Raw genomic sequence first — 20,937 nt, 5'->3', positions numbered from 1 at the left:
ACATTTTAAAACAAGTGAAGGATTTTCAAAAAAGTATTTGGATATCTTATTTGTACCCTTCCAATTTGTATAGAAAGAAATTGAAAGCTTTCTCAAGGCCTTGAAGCCACTACATTTTTAAACAAGTGAAAGATTTTCAAAAAAGTATTTGGATATCTTATTTGTACCCTTCCAATTTGTATAGAAAGAAATTGAGAGCTTTCTCAAGGCCTTGAACGGCTGCACTTATATGACGTTCTTTTTTGTACATCTAGTGAAAAGGTAGTTTTAATGAGCCTTCAAAATGCAAACTAGGGCCACCATTCAAATTTGAGGGTTGGGTGAGAGTCATACCCAAAAAACATTTTAAGCAAATAATAATAAGATACCCACCCAAAAAAAGGGGGGGAGGGGGGATCTCCTAACTTTGAGAGTGAGTGTGTGTGTGTGTGTGTGTATACATGTGCAAATATACTGGAGCTTTGTAAAACATCAAAACCTAGTGTGTGTGTGTGTCTGTGTGTGTGTGTGTGTGTTTATTTGATTCATACTCTCACCATTTTTTGTAAATCAAATAAATTGATATAAGTTTAAAATTTATTGATACAATTTCATATAATAATAGTAAAAAAATTGGTGATGGTCTAACTCACTCTCTATAGAACTTGGGTATGTGTGCATGTGTGTGATGCATTTTTGTACATGAGGTCTTTTTCAGTTTATGTGTGTGTGTGTGTGTGTGTGTGTGTGTGTGTGTGTGTGTGAGAGAGAGAGAGAGAGAGAGAGAGAGAGAGAGAGAGAGAGAGAAAGTTTTATTAACGTCTTCTTCTAGAGGCCGAAGTCGGCCTATGAGACAGAACCATGTATATATGTGTACCCTATGGTAACCAAAAAGGATAAAAGTGCTGAAAAAACTAAAGTAAAGTGGTACATACTGCTAGGAAAAAGGTGATACAAGGTTACAGTAATCCCCTCAAGGGTGGGGTGAGTACATGTGTATGTAAAATGAGGCGATGGAGCTCTATCTCTAATGGATGTGTAGCTATATACTCATGAGATACAACCATAATATGAAAACTAGCTCCATCTGGTACCAAACTAGGGGTGTAGGATATCATGCATAGGTGGGTAGGGGTGTGAAGAGTCCCTGTAGTATGGTGGCAGGGTCCAAGTAGACTCGCTGTATCGCTCTCTGTCTAGCCTGCTCTTGGTGTGCTCGGATCTGGTCGATCTATCTTTGGTGTGCTCGTCAGGTCTGATATCCCACAAATCTAGGTCGTCTCCTAGATCTAACCACCTCTCCCTGCTATAGAGTGACCCTCTCTGTGTGGTAGTGATAGGGGGTGCTGGAGTCGCTCGATGAAAAAAATCTGTAAGCTGGGATTGTCTATCTCCACTGGGTGACTGTAGCATCAGATCTCTATGTTTCTGAATCTCAAGAAGAAAGCGTCCAAGCTGTCTCTGGTCTCTGGACTCCATGAGCTCTTTGAGTGTAGGCTGTCCTAAAAACAAGGCAGTGTAGTGGCTCCGTATATCATGGTAGGCTCGAGAGCTGCAAACATAATACTCCTTGCTCTGCACCTCTGCTCTACATATCCTGCATATCCTGTGCTCTCTAGGGATATGAGCTACTCGCCCTACCTCAATCTCTAGTCTGTGTGAAGAGACTTGAAGCTGTCCAATGGCTACTCTAGTGTTGTGGGGCATATAAACATCCATGTATCTAGGCCTTTCGATGAAGCCATCCTCTAGAATAGTCATGAACTGATCCTTGTAGTACAACATCTTTAGTGGAAGATGCTGTCTAGGTGTGATCCATGTCTCCCTGATATATAGCTGCCAAACATCATGTTTGAGCACCTGATTCCTCTCCTCATGGGAAAGGCGAATGAGTGGTGATTCGGGGTTGTACTGAAGGGGTGGTAGCTACTGAATATCCAAACCATGGGTGTTGAACCATTGTGTCACCTGTGCATACCATGATCCACTCTCTCCAGACTCAGCTAGCTGGCGGGATGCCTCAAGTGCTCCATGTGATGTCTATCTGGGGGAAGTTGTCGCACTCGCTAGATAGAACATACTGTCTAAAAAAGAGCCTCTACTAGCATAGGTGGTGTGGCTAGCTCTGCTCTGATGATGTCATGTGGCACTGAGGGTTTCCCGTGTATCAAACGGGATAGCATAATAATATGTGGGTTCTCAACCTTGTGTCCAGAGAGAGAGAGAGAGAGAGAGAGAGAGAGAGAGAGAGAGAGAGAGAGAGAGAGAGAGAGAGAGAGAGAGAGAGAGAGAGAGTGATTGATGGAGACAGAGAGAGAGGGCATTGCATGCTTGGAAGAAGAAATAGGGGCATTGTGAGCGCTCTAGGAAAGCATTCGTAGAAGGAAAAGATTTCATAGTGAATTCATTTAGTTGTTTGTGTAAAAAAACTCGTGAAACCACAGTGGTTTGTTGATACTGTTGTTTTAGAAGACTCCACATCTCATGTGTTGTTGGAGATTGCCGAACTAGTTGTAGTTGTTTGCCCCCGAGATGAAGGACGATTTCGGTGAGTGCTTCAAGGTCCTTTTTATTACAAGCATCAATGCCTGCTTAGGTGGCAGGTGGCTTTCCTGCAACTATTACACCATGGTCTGCCTCTGTTTCATCAATGACTTTCAAATTGCCTGCTTTTTCGAGAACCATTTGGAGTCGTAGACTCCATGGAAGATAGTACATCGTATCCCATAAGATAAGTGGGTGTCTGGGTATCTCGGCCTCTTCACAAGACCATTCTCAATAAGTTGGAGAAGATGCTCTCTATAGCATTAGTTACCTGCAAAGGAAATGGGAAATGGAAACGAGAGGCCCCAAATGCAACCGCAACCGAAGGGTCCTGACTCACAGAAACGCTCCCAAAACGGGGGAGTAAAAAAGACTGATTATGGCTATTTTTGAGAGAGGGAGGGAGAGTCAAGAGAGAGCTAGTTGTATTATATATGTTCAAGTGTTAGTCTGACATATAGTTGTTTTAAAATGTACAAATACAATGAGTGACCCTGGTCGTAGTGTTAAGCTTACCATCATCAAGACTTTGCTACGGAGCACTGGACTTTTAGGAGAGGCGTTGACAGAGGATATGTCCGATTATGTGGAGATGGATGCCGTAGGTTTAGATGACGCCATCGAGATTCTTGGGAGGTTTAGTATGCCTGTACGTCCGGGAGAGGGTACGTCCTCCCAGCCACATGTAGGAGCAGAGGATCACACTAGAGCATTTAGGTAAGCTTCTGGAGTGATAAAATTGTAATGTCAATCTTCTTTTGTGTAAAGTACTCTTAATGTTGATAGAGAAAGAGAGAGCACAGAAATAGAACCCCAAAAGTGTGTAGAATACACACATGAGATGATGTATATATAGAGGGGACCTGGGTGCCATATATAGAGAAGCCATATATTGAGTAGCTTCACATATAAGCTCAACACCCCGCTCAAATAAGGGTCCCTAACTGTGGATGAAAAAACCCTTGGGGGATCAAGGGAAAAACCCACAGCTCTATATACACCCACCGTTATATTATACAAATCATTGAATATACAAATGTTCATGAGGAGCTACATCACTCCTTTTACAATGAATATTTTATGAGGAGCTACATCACTCCTTTTACAATGAATGTTTTATGAGGAGTTACATTACTCCTATCCTATCAAATACAATAATGAATACAAAGGTTCAATAAAGAGGTGTAAAGGCTATCGATTAGCTCGTAATCAGAAGTGTCTCCATGAATCTGCTATGTAGCTTGTCATCACTATCGTATCACCAAACATATCTTCATGTTGTCATCATATATGACATCACCAAACATATCTTCATAAGTCACCAAGTTTGTCTTCATAAAATCAATTCTTTGATGAATCCTACATAGATCATAGACTCAAAAAAAAACATAGTCATGAAAATTATTAGCATCGTTAGTGAAATAATTTACGTTCACAATGCCATAAGAAATGGTTCGTGATGCCACTCTTTTGACGACATATATACGCACGAAAACATATGGTACATAGAGTATGAACGTAAAAGTACAAGATGCGTGATTACGTGATGCAAATGATATCTGTATATACTATATAAACAACATTTATCAACGTAGTGATCAATGAATATCATCAAAGTATTAACAAAACATCATCATTGTATCAATAAAAATGAATAAATCATCATGGTATCAACAAAAAGCATCATGATATCACCGAGAATAACCATGGTATCAACGAAACAACATCATGGCATCACCGGGAATAACCATGGTATCAACGAAACAACATCATGGTATCACCTAGAATAACCATGGTATCAACGAAACAGCATCATGGTATCAACAAAAATCACCATGGAATTAACGAAACATCATCATGGAATCACCGAGAATAACCATGGTATCAACGAAACATCATCATGGCATCACTGAGAATAACCATGGTATCAATGAAATATCATCATGGTATCAACAAAAATCACCATTACCAAAGTACTAACAAAACATCATCATGGTATCAACAAAAATCACCATGACCAAAGTACTAACAAAACATCATCATGGTACCATCAAAACCACTATGGTATCAACGAGAAATTATCAATAAAACGACGAAACTATATCTCTAAAAGAATAATTATACGAGAATCAATGAACGAGTATATCATATAACAAAAGATCATGTACCAACAGTAGTCGATAGAATTTGGACGATCATCAACTGCTCGACTGAATCGGAACAATATGTAACTGGCTTCTGCAGCAAAGTTACGTCAGTAACAAATATATGATTGATGAAGAAAAAAATATAATTGAGAAGTTTTCAATCATGGAAAAAATCAAAAGCAAAAAGTAAAATTTTGCTTTTCAAACATATTCACGAGTCCGCGATACGATAACCCAAAATCGGTGCAGAATTTAGAGAACTTTCTTCTGCAAAGTTATAGACACATCAATTCCGATGGCTCAAGCGAAAGTTCTCATCAATTTCCGATGCTCATTGCAGCGGCTAGTCTCTTCTGTAAAGTTGTACCCTCTACATCGATTACGCGATCTGCGTCACGGTCGGGTAGTTTTGCAAATACGTTTTCAATTAGCAGAAAATCAAAACATAAAACGAACATGCTTTCACGTATGTATGCAGTCCGCGAATGATAAGCTTCAAATCAGGCCAAAATTTTGAAAAAACTTCCTTCTGCAAAGTTGTAGATCACACATCGATTCGGTCCTTCAGACGGAGTAAAAATCTACAAAACGTCTTTTAATCTAGCAGAAAATCAAAAACAAAAAGCGGAACATGCTTTTCAGCATGTACGAAGTCCGCGAACGATAACTCAAAATCGTGATGAATTTGAAAAAACTTCCTTCTGCAAAGTTGTAAACCACATCGATTCCGGTCTTTTCAACGGGTAGTGTTCTACAAAATCGTTTTCAATTAGCAGAAAATTGAAAACAAAAAGCGGAACATGCTTTTCAGGCATGTACGTAGTCCGCGAACGATAACTCAAAATCGTGAAGAATTTGAAAAAACTTCCTTCTGCAAAGTTGTAGACCACATTGCTTCCGATCTCTACAACGGGTAGTTTCTGCAAAATCGTTTTCATTAGCAGAGAAATCAAAACAAAATGTACTGCTCTGATACCATGTTGAGAGAGAAAGAGAGAGTACAAGAAATAGAACCCCAAAAGTGTGTAGAATACACACATGAGATGATGTATATATAGAGGGGGACCTGGATGCCATATATAGAGAAGCCATATATTGAGTAGCTTCACATATAAGCTCAACACTTAAAACTTGTTTCTTTTGCTATCTTTGCTTGCTTAGGACCCCTATCCCAGGTACATCACATCACGAGAGTCAGCGGCTTACTCCTGATGTACCTCCTCGTACTCAGGTGACACCTGAGTCACAGGCTAGTGGCCGTCAGTCTTGGAGGTATTTCTTTTATGTCGATTATGGAATTAATATCAAGTAGTGTTTAAGAACTATCAATCCTAACTGCCGTATATTTGTATTCATGTAGCTCACGTTGTCGACAGAGTAGCACGCCACCAGAGATATAGACTCGCGAGAGACCGCCTCAGCCACCAGTGCCCCCTCAGTGTCCCCGCCATTGCCGATGCGCACTTGCATCGGCAATTTGGGTGTCACGTGCGACATCCTACCTGATGGGTCTATTCTCCCTCTTGGAGTCGTCTTACTCTTCAGATGTCGGATTGGAGATCTCTGCATGTCATATCTAAAGCAAGTTCATATGCCATGGGAGTAAGTATTAATTAACATCAAAAAGTATGATTTATAGTTTGTTATTTGAATTACTAATTGACTTTTTGATGCAATGTAGTGATCAGCTTGAGGATGACAAGAAATATGTCATCAACTCACTCGAGGCGGAGTATGGGACAGGATGGAGCCACAAATGGTTGCTTAAGAGAATGTGCAAGCTCATGGCTCATCGACAAAACAATACACGGTATGCATGAGAGAGAGAGAGCGAGCGAGCGAGCGAGAGAGAGAGAGAGAGAGAGAGAGAGAGAGAGAGAGAGAGAGAGAGAGAGAGAGAGAGAGAGAGAGAGAGAGAGAGAGAGAGAGAGAGAGAGAGAGAAAGCTTTATTAACGCTTCTTCTAGAGGCCGAAGTCAGCCTATGAGACAAAACCATGTACATATGTGTATCCTCTGGTAACCAAAAAGGATTAAAGTGCTCAAAAACTAAAGTAAAGTGGTACATACTGCTAAAAAAAAGGTGATACAAGGCTAGAGTAATCTCCTCAAGGGTAGGGTGAGTACATGTGCATGTAAAATGAGGGGATGGAGCTCTATCTCTAATGGATGCGTAGCTATATGCTCAGGAGATACAACCATGATATGCAAACTAGCTCCATCCGGTACCAAACTGGGGTGTAGGATATCATGCATAGGTGGGTAGGGTGTGAAGAGTCCTTGTAGTATGGTGGTAGGGTCGGAGTAGACTCGCTGTATCGCTCTCTGTCTGTCATGCTCATGGTGTGCCCGGATCTGGTGGATCTCCCTCTTGTGTGCTTGTCGGGTCCGATATCCCACAACTATAGGTCGTCTCCTAGCTCTAACCACCTCTTCCTGCTATAGAGTGACCCCTCTGTAGAGTGACCCCTCTATGTGTGGTAGTAATAGGGGGTGCTGGAGTCGTTCGATGAAAAAAATCTGTAAGCTGGGACTGTCTATCTCCACTAGGTGACTATAGCATCAGATCTCTGTGTCTTTGCATCTCTAGAAGAAAACATCCAAGCTGTCTCTGGTCTCTGGACTCCATGAGCTCTCTGAGTGTAGGTTGTTCTGAAAACAAGGCAGTGTAGTGGCTCTATTCTGAGAGAGACACAGAGAGAGACAAAGAGAGAGAGAGAGAGAGAGAGATCTAGTTTAAATATTTCAAACTGAGAGGTCCCAAACTCAGCCTACCTTGCAAGGATTGGCTTCTCCCCATCGGCACTACGCATCTTGGACATTTATGGGTGCGCGTAAGTCTCTGAAAGTCATTGTTTTTTGTGTTTTTCAGCGCTCTGCACTTGCTGTTTTTTTGCGGACAGCAGTGGATTTAGTGGGTCTTTTGGATGACATCGACATTTCGGAGGCTTATACACTTCTCGAAAGTGTTTTGGAGGCATCTTGGGCTGTTTTCTCGAGTTGTTTTGAGGAGGAGTCCACTTGCGGTTGTGTTTCTGTGCCTATTCAATCTTGGAGTCTTGCATCTCTCATACGTGGCGTACCTTGCCCGCTGAGGAGGGCACTAATCGGAGTTTCAAATTATTCCTTACGGCTTCTCCATGTTCCCCGAGAGTGCCAAGTTGGACAGTGCTAACTGGTCCATATGGAAGACAAAGGTGCGTACTATACGTATGTACAACAAAGTTTGGGATTGGCTCGAGGATGCGGCACAGACGGTTATGCCTCACCCAGCGGAGGAGGACTATACACATGGAACAGCAGACGAGTGGCAAAAGATAGACCGCAAGGTGTTTACTTTCCGTTTGCTTAACCTTTCTGATTCTATCCTTCAGGAAGTCAGAACGGAGTCACATGCCCATGGTCTTTGGAAGAGACTCTCAGATCTCTTCATAGACAAGTCTATTGGCCGTATTATGCGATCGAGAAGGAGCTCTACCAGTTGCAGTGTAGCCAATTCAACTCTCTCTCATTCCCGCCGATGCAAAGCTATGGGATGATTTGGTTTCGATCTGAGGCGAGATGACCTCTACTCGGATGGTGCAACAACTCCTATTCAAACTTCTAGACAGGTTCGACTCTTTCTACCAGTGTCTCATTCAGTCAAGGTGTACCACGCAACCCACTTGGGAGGAGGCTCTTTCCTAGCTCATGCAGATTGAGAGCCAAGCCGAGTTTTGTGCCGGAGGTAAAGGTGAGTGTTGGAGTCTCTTTGATTGCCTCACAGGACCCTGCCTTGACCTATTCACAGTCCGGTGCTTGGATTGTGGATAGTGGTGGGACCACTCACATGACTCCCATGCGGGAGTGGTTCAGTTCGGTTACCTCTTCATCAGATCAGTACATTACCTTGGGTGATTATCACTCGATTCCAGGCTGGGATTGGGAGGATTCCAATCTTCCGCTCTTCAGTAGACCCCAAGTATAGTGCGGTTGATGCGCTTTTCGTCCCCGACTTAGCCTTCAACCTTCTCTCGGTTTCCTCCTTGGACACCTTGGGAGCTTTTGTCACTTTTGGGGATGGTAAGGTGATTATTACAGATGGTGCTACAGGTCCAATTCTTGCTAGAGGGGAGCGTGATGGCTGGTTATTCAACCTCAAGGCTCTACTCTCACAGGGCGCGGTTTCATCTACCCTTTGGTATGCTAGGTTTGGCCACCTTAGCTATGCGATGTTAAAGCACGTGGCTAGGCATTTCTTGGTGGAGGGGCTTCCATCAATTCGCTCTACATCGACGATCTGCAGGGCTTTCCAAAGACAACAGCAAGCATCCAAGCTTTTGAAAGAGAAGCTTACTACAGAGCCAGTCCTTATTTTGCCGGACTCGAGAAAGTCTTTTCAGGGGCAGTGTGATGCATGTGGCAGTAGTATTGGTGTTGCGCTTATGCAAGATGGACATGTTATTGACTATGAGAGCAGGGTATTGAGAGGGCCAAAGCAGCTTATGCAAATTTATGCGAAGGAGTTGCTTGCCGTTATCCATGCTCTAGAGTCATGGAAGCACTATCTTCTTGGAGCGGATTTTACTATGCAGACTGATCATCAGTCATTGCGATATTTTCTCACTTAGGCGAAGCTTTGTGAGAAGCATTTGTCATGGGCCAACTTCTTGTCTATGTTTCATTTTCAGCTTGTGCATGTTGTGGGCAAGGAGAACATGGTAGAAAATACCTTGTCTAGGCGCCCACATGTAGCGACCGAGTTGGATGAGATGCAAGATCATTACAATACAGATGCGGATTTTGTTGAGCCCTATGACGCTCTTGTTCATGGCGAACATCTTGATTCCTTTTCTGATGTTTCATGGAAAGCTTTGCGTTTATCGACTTCTTCGACAGAAGGTTATGACAGAGAGTCATGCACCACCCTATTGACCTGTATAGACCAATTTTTGGCAGCATAACAACTCGAAACTGGTCCCAAACAAGTTCCCAACCAAGAACTCACTTGCTTCGACAAAAACCCTCTAATTCCAACTCAAGAAGAGCAACTACAGCTCTCTAGAATTGGTTTTTCACCTGTTTCCAGTCCCAACGCTTCCCAAAAGTGAACTCTTGACAATTGGGCACTGTTTCCAATGTTCCAAGCATCCATACGATTGCAAAACAATCCAAAAATGGTAATTCAGGATGCTGTATTTTCTAGTTATGGCCTGTTTTTGACCTGTTTTCACCTCTCTAGTGTCCTTGTACTGTTCTCTATACCTTGGGCCATGTGCCCCTTGATTCTGGCATGATTCCGAGCACAAAACATCCCCCAAATAGCTCAAAAGAAACAACCAAACAATGCTAATTTTTGTACCTGTTTGGCGAGGTAATTAACTTCACCTGTTCCTGTATAGGGAGGCTCTTGCCTCAGCAACAGAGCATCAAAAATCACAAGATTATACATGATCAATCTGATGAGCCAGTCAAAAAGCTCAAGAGAAGCATAGATGCCGATTGCACTTCAGAGAAGGTGATTCGGTTTTGCTTCGATTTGAGAAGGCGAGCGTGCCTCGTGGAAGATTCATAATGCTTTCCATGTGAGTCTTCTTCGACAGTTCATGGGAGAATTGCAGGAATCAACCCGAGTACAGTCCACAACCCGAGGTTGATGAGCTCGACAAAGTATTACACCCTGAGCAGATTCTAGCCCACAAGGAAAGGCGCCAAGGAGGTAGACTAGTCCATTGTCGTACGTCCAGGTGGAGATATTAATTTAAAAGATTGATCAAAGCCGTTATCTGTCTCTTTGACATATATGCCAAATGTGGTGCACTCAAGAAAGCATGTAAAATTCTTGAGGAGTGTGCTTTTGAACGTTGTCTCTTGGAATCCATTAAAGCATAGACTCGAAGTGAACGGAGGAGGCTGACTTGGTAGATACGCATATGATTTTAGAACTCTACCTAGTTTTGTGGGAGGAATACCATCACATGATGGCACTTTGGGAGCAGGCCAAGAGCATGGTGGATACATTGGAGGGACGAGGACTTTTGCTGCTCCAATCCCCGACGACCTTACTCCTGTGGGACCAGCAAAAGATTACAAGGAAGGTGGCCAGTCAGTCAAGTTTAATACTTTCCATGGTGGGATGGATGAGGTAAAGGCCTTAGCCTTTATCCACTAGTTCAACAACGCCTTTAATGGTGAGAATTTTGCAGAGGCTTCCAAACTTCGCAAAGTCACTACTTTTCTGAAGGACGATACGCAGTCATGGTGGAATGGCCTTATGAACAACCGCATTCAGCCGAGGACTTGGGTGGATTTCAAGAGAACATTTGCAGCTATCTTTATGACTGTGGCTTTTGAAGCAGATGTGATAGCAACTTGGAGTACACTTTCATATCTTGGTTGCTCGACTATGGAATAATACATATCAAAGTTTTGGAAGGCACAGTTGCCGATGACTTCGTTTCGGAATGTTACTCTTAAGTCCTGAGCAAGTTGAGTGATTTGTTATAGGATTGCCAAAGATACTCGGGAATCATTGTATCAAGTTCCGGGTTCGCACTATACATCAGCTAACATTGGTTGACAGGCTTTCTCTATGTATACCAAGACAGCCCAGACTATGGCTGATCTTGATGAACCAGAACCAGAACCAGAGATCGTCTTCGAGTAGATCCCGTCCATCTTCTACCAAACCATTAAAATGTATGGCTTGCTTTCTGTTTCATAGATGATGATCTTCAGGTAAAAATCGTCTATGTCGAAGATATATATTTTTGTTGAGATTTTTGCTATAAATCGATTTTAACCAATCACCACAAACAGGACAAGCTTTATAGCCCTTCGTACATATCCCTACATGAGAAAAATAATGAAGGTGATTAGCGCATTAAATATCCTAGCATATGAGATAATTTATATATGAAAGTGCATTTACCTGAGCAAAATCCATATCCTGGAAAATTGTGGATAGTCCATGCTAAAATTCCACGAAAAGTAAATTTTCTCTGATCAATGCTTCTAGACATATCAACGACATCAATCCCTCTCCACAATTCTTGAAGATCATCGATAAGAGGAGCTAAATAAACATTCAAGTCTTTAACTTGTCGTTTTCCGGGAATCAAGAGTGAGAGCATTAAATGTTCTTTCTTGATGCTGAGATATGGGGGTAGGTTATAATTGATAACTACCACCGGCCATGTAGACCATTTACTTGATTTCATAGAAAATGGATTCACACCACCCAATGCTACACCCATCTTTAAATTGCGTGGTTCTTTTGTAAAATCTGGCCATAGCGTTTCAATATGCTCAAATGTAGGACTATCCATTGGAATTCGCATTACTCCATCTTTGCTCTTGTGCTCTACTCCCCATATCATAAGCTTAGGTAGTTCGGGACTTTGAAACATATGTTTTATATACGTGGAGCGAGGGGAAAATGTCTCAACACCTTTCTAAGGACCTTACCTTTCTTCTGTTTATAACGAGACGTTTGACATTTTGGACACGACATATTGTCCTTGTACTCACCTCTGTATAAAATGCAATCATTGGGACATGCATGTATAGAAGAATAGTCAAGTCCAAGACTACTTATCCTTCTTTTCACCTCATCATGTGATGTAGGAAGGATATTGCTTGTCGGCAAGAACTTCTGAGAGAGTAGTCTGCAAGTTGAACAAAAACTATGATCAATAAAAATCACAAAAGTACATACTTCAATAGTGCTGAAGTAGATATATTACTCCATCCAAAACGATTCTTAAGATTAAGTATAAGTAAGCTTGCACTTAGTCGTGTTAGCTGGCTTCCTGTGTAGATATGCTTTAGAGCTTCTTCTCGAAGATATTTCTCATTTTTATGAATATTTGTACTATCATTTTGATACCAATCCTCAATAAAATCAGACATGCCATCGTCATTATCAAAGATATCAGCCCATCCATTAAAATCCTTTGAATATTGTTCTTTAAGTCTTGCATACGTGTGAGGATCACTTCTGCATAGGATCCTCATGCACTCTATAGACATGTGAGATACGTCATGTGGATTTTGGTTTGCGACATTATCAATGTCATAATCCGGAATCTGCATAGGCAAATAAGATTGTATCATTAGCATGTTTAGACAGGCACACACATATAAGTAGCACTTTTCCTTATAATTGAAATTGCACTTTGTTACACATGTACAAACATTAAAATAACAGACAAGACGATCATCACAATAAATCCGAGATAAAAGAAACAAGATGTAAATTAAAGTGCAAAATTAGGATATAAGAGTCCAAAATAACATTAATAATTTGTATACAATGAAGTTTTTAATCATAATTCGTTAAGGGTGCTCGCGGAGGTCTACGCCATCCATAGTTTACTAACAATTCATCACCAGCCAGTAATGGTCTGATAGCATTGACAACAATATATCGTGGTACAACCCTACTCATATGTCCTGGTTCATGACTATTCTCACCCTCCACAAATGTGCAATTGGTTCTTGCACTCATCCCTCGACTACTGTTGATTAAACCTGCTATGTTTCCTTGAGAGTAAGGTCTTCCATCAACATAGAGTCTTTGTCCTTCTGCATGTATAATCCCTCTATCAGAAAGAGAGGCTGCATTGAGACATAAACCATATGTGCTCATGCTCTGGATGTAACGAGCAAGCCGATGCCATGGACCCCATCCATATATAGGTCAACAAAAAGACATAAGGGTGACCTCTGAATGAGGGGGAACATGCAAATCCTGTGCAATAAAGAGACCTCGTCCTGCTCCACTGATGGTGGACGGAGCAATCATGTAGCGATTGCCCCAAAAGCTAAAAACAACTCCATCTAAAGGAAGTGATCCTCCCTGCCATCCTCCGTATCGCCTTCGATCGTACGTCTGTACTAGAGCTTGCAATGAGTAGGCAAGAGGTGATCTCCACTCGTCTCAGCGTCCAAATCAAGAGGTAGAGGCTGCCGAGAAACCTCGAGCTGCAACTGATAAATGACTTATCCGTGTCGTGTGCGAGGGACATGCGCACCACTAATAGTGAAGTCATCCTCCTCATCAGGTGAAGGAACCTACATATATAATAGGTTCTATTACATATCAATTTTTTGTTAATAAAATTTCAATATGAAAATAAGAGAGATCAGTCACATACCATAGGTCGATGTCGCTCCTCAGGAGGTGGTGCTCGCTCAAAAGTACCATAAGTCATTTGATGTGAAAAACACTCCCGTCTAGGTCTCCGATATGTGCCACAACAACGAGTGCACAAACATATAATAGACTCTTCGTAGTACAAATCATCATAAACGGGTTCATTTGCATCCCGATCACGAGTAGTTGGGGTGGCGGTGTACCCTCTGACCGATCCGAATCTAATTTGCATTTAACATAAAAACAAGAGACATTTATCAAATGAACAAAATAAGAACTCAATAAAAGTAACATAATGTTGAAATCTAACAAGTCTTACAGTATACTCTAATGCTTATTCTAATGAAAAAATAAGCAGACGCTACTGTTTGGTGGAGACAAACAAGAGAAAGGCGTCTATTTGCATGGAGACATGCAGAACTACCGCAAGGAGATGAGCTTACGTATCACTTTTCCTTAGTAGAAGGTGTGTGTTTTTGCCAACATATACTAGAATTATTAGAAACTTATCTATTATACGATTCTCTAATGTATGTTATTTTATATAATCAAATCTACATAGGAGGCAGCACGAAAGAGAGTGGCTAGTGGTCACACATCTAGACTAGGCCAGATGGGACGAAACGGATTCGTGGCCACATTTGTGAGTATAGACCCTTCAAATTTGAACTTTCAAAGCTAATATTAGCGAATGAATTTTACAACAAGTCTTTGGTTATGTCTTATTGCAGACCAAAGACTATGGTTGTCCACCTACGATGCAGGAGATAGAGTACGCTACGTACTACGGCTACCGGGCTTTGTGCACGACACTTTCTGACAGGCCAGATCCACTTGTGAGTATGATTGTTTATTTTGTACTTTGTTTTCATGCACATTGTAATATGTTGCTATTTGATTTCACTACTAATACAGGAGCAACATGGCGAGGCCGATCCAGCAGAGGTGGCTCGACAGGAGGCAGAGGAGCGACGCCGAGAGGCTGAGAGGAGCGGCGATCCGGTCAGTGATGACAGACCTAGGGACGTGGTTTGAGATATCCATAGTCGTAGTGCCACGGGTGATGCTGATGGAGATGACATTGTTGGTCACCACACGGATGCTAGTGAGTTTGTTCTGGTAGTGAGCACGGCTCATATAGTGATAGAGACTAGGGATTTGTTTGTTGTATATTTGAGGATGGAGATGAGACTTGTTTTCTATATGTGGCTGATGAGAGTAGATATTTGTTTTATATATGCACTGATGAGACACGTTCTGTATATGTGCTGATGAGACTCGTTTTGTATATGAGCTGATGGAGATGAGACACTTGTTCTATATGTAAAAAACCACGAGAGTGGATATTTTTTTGGATCCCTAACTAAATTAAATCTTGTTGCTTGAACCCAATCTTGATTTTTTTGTCGTGCAAAATCTCTTGAAAATTTTAAGTCCTATACAAGCACATTGAAACCAAGGTTCTAGGTGCCCCAACTGTGTCCATACCATGTCTTTTAACAATTCTAGTTGATCTACGTGCAAAGTTTGAGGATTTTAATGTGTTTGTCTCAAAATGTCAATATCAAACTTTTGTCATTATTTTCTACAAGGTCTATTCATTTTTATTTTAGCTTGTAAAGTCAATGTTTTGAAAACATCAACCGTAGTCTTACAAGGGTCCACTTGATGAGTGTAATTCTTGACCATGATAGCTTCCAAAATGCAAGATTATATTTTAAAAGATCTCCTAGTTGATATGTTTGATCACATTAAGAGGGTTTTTTTAAATGCATTGTCTAATGCAAGTAGCATTTAATATAATTTTTTCAAAAAGGGACACCTAAGTGTCCTGTTTTGGTACCAAACTAGTGTTGAAACGTAGTTTATTTGTTTTTACATTAAGAAAAACAAAATGTGGCTGGTCGATGAGTCATTTTTCAAGTTTACAAATATTTTTCTATGTCACACTCTAATATTAACAAGCTTTTGATTTCCATAGCTTCTGCACAGATATGAGAATATACGATACTTATCAGATTCTATGTATCATGTACAAAGTCGGGTACCAAGTACAAAGTACCAAGTATCGGGTCTGAACTATGAGGTATCAAATTCTACATACCAAATCAGAATATATGCTACGTACCAAGTACCAGATATCAGAACATACGTGGCTTATCAATTCTACGTACCATGTACCAAACCACAAAGTACCAAGTACCAAATCTAACACTAAAATGTTTTCTTTGTTTTTTTGTTAATTTATTGATCCATGTACTTCAAAAGTGCACCAAAATTAGCACCGTAGTTTATTCGTTTTACATTGGGAAAAACAAAAACGTGGCTGGTCGATGGGTCATTTTTTAAGTTTACGAATATTTTTCTATGTCACACTCTAATATTAAAACAAGCTTTTGATTTCCATAGTTTCTGCAGAGATTTGAGAAAATACGATACTTATCAGATTCTATGTATCACATACAAAGTCGAGTACTAAGTACAAAGTACCAAAGTATCGAGTTTGAACTATCAGGTATCAAATTATACGTACCAAATCAAAATACATATTACGTACCAAGTACCAGGAGTCAGAACATACGTGGCGCATCAAATTCTATGTACCATGTACCAAACCACACAAGTACCAAGTACTAAATCTAACACTAAAAAGTTTTCTTTGTTTTTTTGTTAATTTATTGATCAATGCACCGTGTGGCCAAGGGATACAACTCGCTGAGAGCTCACAACCTTCGTCGATTGGCGAGCTCCATAGTATGCAAACGTGCCCATCCGCGAGGGGGGTGCTTCTGCAAGCCCTAATAGATGTCCATCTTTTTTAAGTCCAGAAGCGTTGTTTTTATGGTATGATCTATTTTTAACATGCTTATGATTCTCTAGTTTCTTCATAAGTGTTGGATTCTACGCTACGCATTCTAATATCCAAATCTAGTCGAGCATCAAATAACAAAGCAACAAGAGTGGGATATGTGTGTTTACCAGAATTCATCCTTGCCGTTGAAGTAGTTATCTGAAATTCCTTGCGCACTGATTCAATCAACTTTCGCAAATAATAAAAACTCCGTAAGCAATCACGAACGCAAGAAAGCGAGCGTGTGTATGTATGTGTATGTCAAAGAGAGAGAGAGAGAGAGAGAGAGAGAGAGAGAGAGAGAGAGAGAGAGAGAGAGAGAGAGAGAGAGAGAGAGAGAGAGAGAGCACTACTAGCTAAACAAAAGAGACAGAGAGAGAGAGAGAGATAGAGAGAGCACTACTAGCTAAACAAGAAGAGACAGAGACAGAGAGAGAGATAGAGAGAGCACTACTAGCTAAACAAACAAAAAGAGAGAGAGAAAGCTGGAGATAGATAGAGAGCAGGCTAAGATAGCAGCGCGAGCTGTTACAAGCTCGCGGCTATAAAAAATGGTCATTTTTTTCTTAATGTTCCTGAACTGCTGCTTTGCAACGCACATTTTTTAACAAAAAATGAGACGTCCCATAAGAGACGTGGAGTATTGCTAAAGCGTGAATAAGCATCAATAATCAGATGCTTTTTCGTTGCTACAAGCGTGGGCATAAGCATCAAATGGCGATGCCAATAGCGATGCTAATGCCACTGCTAAACCGATGCATAAGCGACGATAAGTCGATGCAAAACCATGCTTGCTATGGATATGGAGTGGTATATGCGACTAGGAGAGTAGCGCATCGATTCTTGACTCTTGCGTCTTTTTTTTGTCGTACGTTTTCCGTCGCTAAAACCGTCGCTAACCACCCCCTTGGCTAGTAGTGATGGTTACGCTTTTAAGTTATGGTTATGGTTCGTTTGGTCATTGGCCTTTTTCTCATGTGAGATCCTACATGGATAGCATGTAGGAGGCGTATACATGATATTTTTTTTTCAAAAGTTTATGTAAAAATGATGGGAACTCTGCCGAAATTTTTGCGAGCACGGTTGATTTTGGGCTGCTCACTTTCTTGGGCAGAGGGCAGGAACTCTGGGTGGTGGTGGCTGTGGTCATCTTTTCACTGGGCACAGGCCAGGTTACCTGCCCTCTGTCCAAGAATTTTTTTCTGTTTGGTCGTCCATATCTGCGTCGCTATCTGCGTCTATAACTGCGTCATATCTGCGTCGCAAATAAAGCCTTTCCACGCAGATATCGACGCAAATAGTGACAGTTTCACAGGGACGTAGATATCGACGCGGGGCGTTGATAGATGCGTCGTATGACACCTTTTCTTGTTGTAGTGTCTCTCTCTCTCTCTCTCTCTCTCTCTCTCTCTCTATTTTTTTTCAAGAATGAATTTTATGTTAATCAAGTGGCTCTAATTAATTTAATGATAAGATATCTTGCAATTTTAATACAAAATTTTAATGAAAAATAACAAATTTATGCTTGGTAATTTTTTAAGAAATGAAAAAAAAAAAATAAATTTGTAGATTGTTTTTTTCTCTAATCTTTTGTTTTGTGATGTTAATTTTTTTTTTGATGGGAGATTTTATAATTTCTCTCCCTCTTTCAATTGGGGTTATGTCAGTTTGAAAGGGTGTGGGAAAGGTAAGAATTTGCAGTTTGTGAAGATGAATTCAATGTAAGGTGGTCATGTTGAGCCCAATTGTAAAGGCTCGGAACTCCATTGACACAATTCGGAGCTCCTACCTGATGGGCAACATATAGCTTGAAGAAACTAACATACATGCTACATCTTGTAAAATGTGGACGATTGACTCTATCATGATGAAAGTTGAAAAATGTGAGCTCTGGCCAAAGGGGTACCTGAGCAAATAGCACTGGAATACATTCAAGGTGAGGACGCCTTGTTGAAGGATGGGCTATCTGGTCCAACACAAAAGTAATCCATTTCCCCGCTTAGATGGTGTTGGTAGAAGACGAGGGGGGTTCACTTGTAAAACAATCTAGTTTATGTTTTGCTTTAACGAGACGAAGCAGCTGCCTCAATTTGTGAGGTCAAATTGAGAACATGATGGATGTCATGGGGATCGCTCTTGTGGACATATGGAAATCCCAAGAAAGTAGTGCCCATGCTGCGGCAGAAGATGTCGGCCATATTTGTCATTATTATTCTATTTTTTGTGAATTTTCAATCGTGTTCTTTACTTTTTGCCACCGGAAAAATCATAGAGAAGAGCCAACTTTGAATGTTTTTCACCAAAGCATTCGGTAATAAAAGTGGGAACGGGAGTAACTACGGAAATATAACGCATACTAAACGCAATAGATCCCTTGGCCCTTGGTAACTAGCGTAAGATCTACCTGAAATATGGCGTTAACACTACAAATTTTACTGCCAAATATGGAGATTTGCTCAGTACTACACCTTAATGAATGTTTGGTTGGAAAAGAAAAGTTCTAGTTAAAATAATCCCTTTGCGTTTCACAAGAAGATTAAGAAAGTTTCTCATGTAGGAAAAGGGAGCCTTTCAGTGTTTTTTCATACAATGCATAACATCATGAGCTCTGTGAAAGAGGCACGGCATACCTTATTAGGTACGATTGGGGCCAGACCCCCTCCCCCCCCAACCGGAAGGGGGGATGCCGGTCCCCTACCCCAATGGTACCTAACTAGGTATGTCGTGCCTCCCTCACAAAAGCTTTCATTATGTTGAGGTAGGCCATAAGGTGGAATTATTGTGAGAATTGTCCAAAACTTCTTGTGTTTTAACATAACTAAACTCAAAATGTATACAAAAGGGCACGAGGGCGCAGTGACCGAACCACTGTTTAATTCGCCAAGGCAGAGATGCAAATTAAAGAATACTCAATAATTAAAACTTCGGCCGCATGCAGGCATAGAAAATACATTAAAAATCCAAAAGAGCAGGCACAGGCGTTCAGGCACAAATCATCATTATTAATTCATTACAATTACAATATCATTAATCGTGGGGACATTAAAGCATGAATCATGACGATTCTGATGAGTTCGTCTTCTACAAAATTTTAGGGTTTTTGAAAATTACCATCACAACTTCAGGTCCTTCATCATCCTGACGCTTGGAGAAGGGACTCCTTATCGAAAGGTGGCACAGGGACGTGCATGATACCCAATTCAGAGATGGCCTTGCGTGGGGTATATTATAAGGGTTTTTCAAGGAGAAGCGCCTTCTCATGCTGGCCTGTAATTGAAAGCCAAGTTTCTTTGTAAGCAGCGCGGCCGACAACGTGTTGCTGGGGCCTTGCATGTCAACAAGCTGCATCTGCATGGAACAAGCAGCACTTGGTACCTGAAAACAAGCAGCGGCGGCAGACAGGTAGTACTGCTCATTGCCGCCATTAAAGGGCGGGTTTGCGGCAGAGAGAGCGCAGCTGATCATGGGGAAAGCAGGCGCTAGAGGAAGAGCAGTGTAGGAGCTACATTCGGCATGCTTCTGTTGTGGCGCCACCTTGCAGCTTCTGTGGTCCACTTGCTCTTCTTCTTCTGCTGCATAGAATCGCTTCATCTTGTCGAGTTACGAGGCTCTTGATCACAAGAACTTCATGACCAATTTCTAGTTGGAAAAGAGACCATTATTCCCATAAAGATTACCAGATTCAACTGTAAATTGAAAGAGGTATTCCCTTTTCCAATTGAGAAATGTGTAGCATCTGAATTTCCATGTTGAAAAGTTTTCCATGATGTAAAATACTTCTAGGTATTTTTACCATAAAGAAATCAAGACTTTTCTTCATGCACGTGGTAATCTAATTTTCCTAACATGGAAAAATTAAACACTTCACCCCCAACTTGAAAAGTTTTCCACTTGGGATATTACAATTACCAATTGGGATATTAGAACTTCTACATGGGAAACTCTTTTTCCCATTTGGAAATGCTGGACAGTGAAACCATATAAAAAATAATTAAAGCTAGAGTCAAAATTAAGTTTCCAGTAGATAGTTCACATTTTCACCCACAAAGCATTCAAAATAAAGCAACCATGACATTACTTTTAAAGCCACATTTACACCTCATCCCTTAGGCAGTATCCCATGGCCTCATATACCTGCGTTTATCAATATATGTATAATAACACAATGAATGATTCTTCTCTTTCACCCATTATCAAAACTTTCTCTATTTCAAGCAAAACATAAATATGAGCACATGTAGAATGAAGAGACAAAAGGGCAAAAGGGTGGAGAATTTGGCAA

The 20,937-nt window shown here is 41.0% G+C and overlaps 1 protein-coding gene and 3 pseudogenes across 1 annotated transcript; 2 read left to right on the top strand and 2 right to left on the bottom strand.

The window, feature by feature from the left end:
- The first annotated feature begins 7,492 nt into the window (after positions 1-7,492).
- Positions 7,493-8,020, top strand: LOC147442011 (uncharacterized; annotated as a pseudogene).
- Positions 8,021-12,970: 4,950 nt separating this feature from the next.
- On the bottom strand, positions 12,971-13,453 carry LOC147442010 (uncharacterized; annotated as a pseudogene).
- Positions 13,454-14,216: 763 nt separating this feature from the next.
- On the top strand, positions 14,217-14,958 carry LOC147442009 (uncharacterized; annotated as a pseudogene).
- Positions 14,959-19,596: 4,638 nt separating this feature from the next.
- LOC147442008 (uncharacterized) lies at positions 19,597-20,359 on the bottom strand. Its single transcript, XM_086529560.1, has one exon. The coding sequence runs from the start codon at positions 20,244-20,246 to the stop codon at positions 19,737-19,739; it is 510 nt and encodes a 169-aa protein (XP_086385686.1). The 5' UTR covers positions 20,247-20,359; the 3' UTR covers positions 19,597-19,736.
- Positions 20,360-20,937: the final 578 nt, after the last annotated feature.

Source organism: Adiantum capillus-veneris, chromosome 14 (genome assembly GCF_014529385.1).
Source record: "Adiantum capillus-veneris isolate H3 chromosome 14, ASM1452938v2, whole genome shotgun sequence".
NCBI classification, from domain to species: Eukaryota; Viridiplantae; Streptophyta; class Polypodiopsida; order Polypodiales; family Pteridaceae; genus Adiantum; species Adiantum capillus-veneris.
This window is presented reverse-complemented; position numbering and strand designations above follow the sequence as displayed.

Coding starts and splice junctions, on each gene's coding strand:
- LOC147442008 (XM_086529560.1), bottom strand. CDS start 20,246: ATGAAGCGATTCTATGCAGCAGAAGAAGAAGAGCAAGTGGACCACAGA.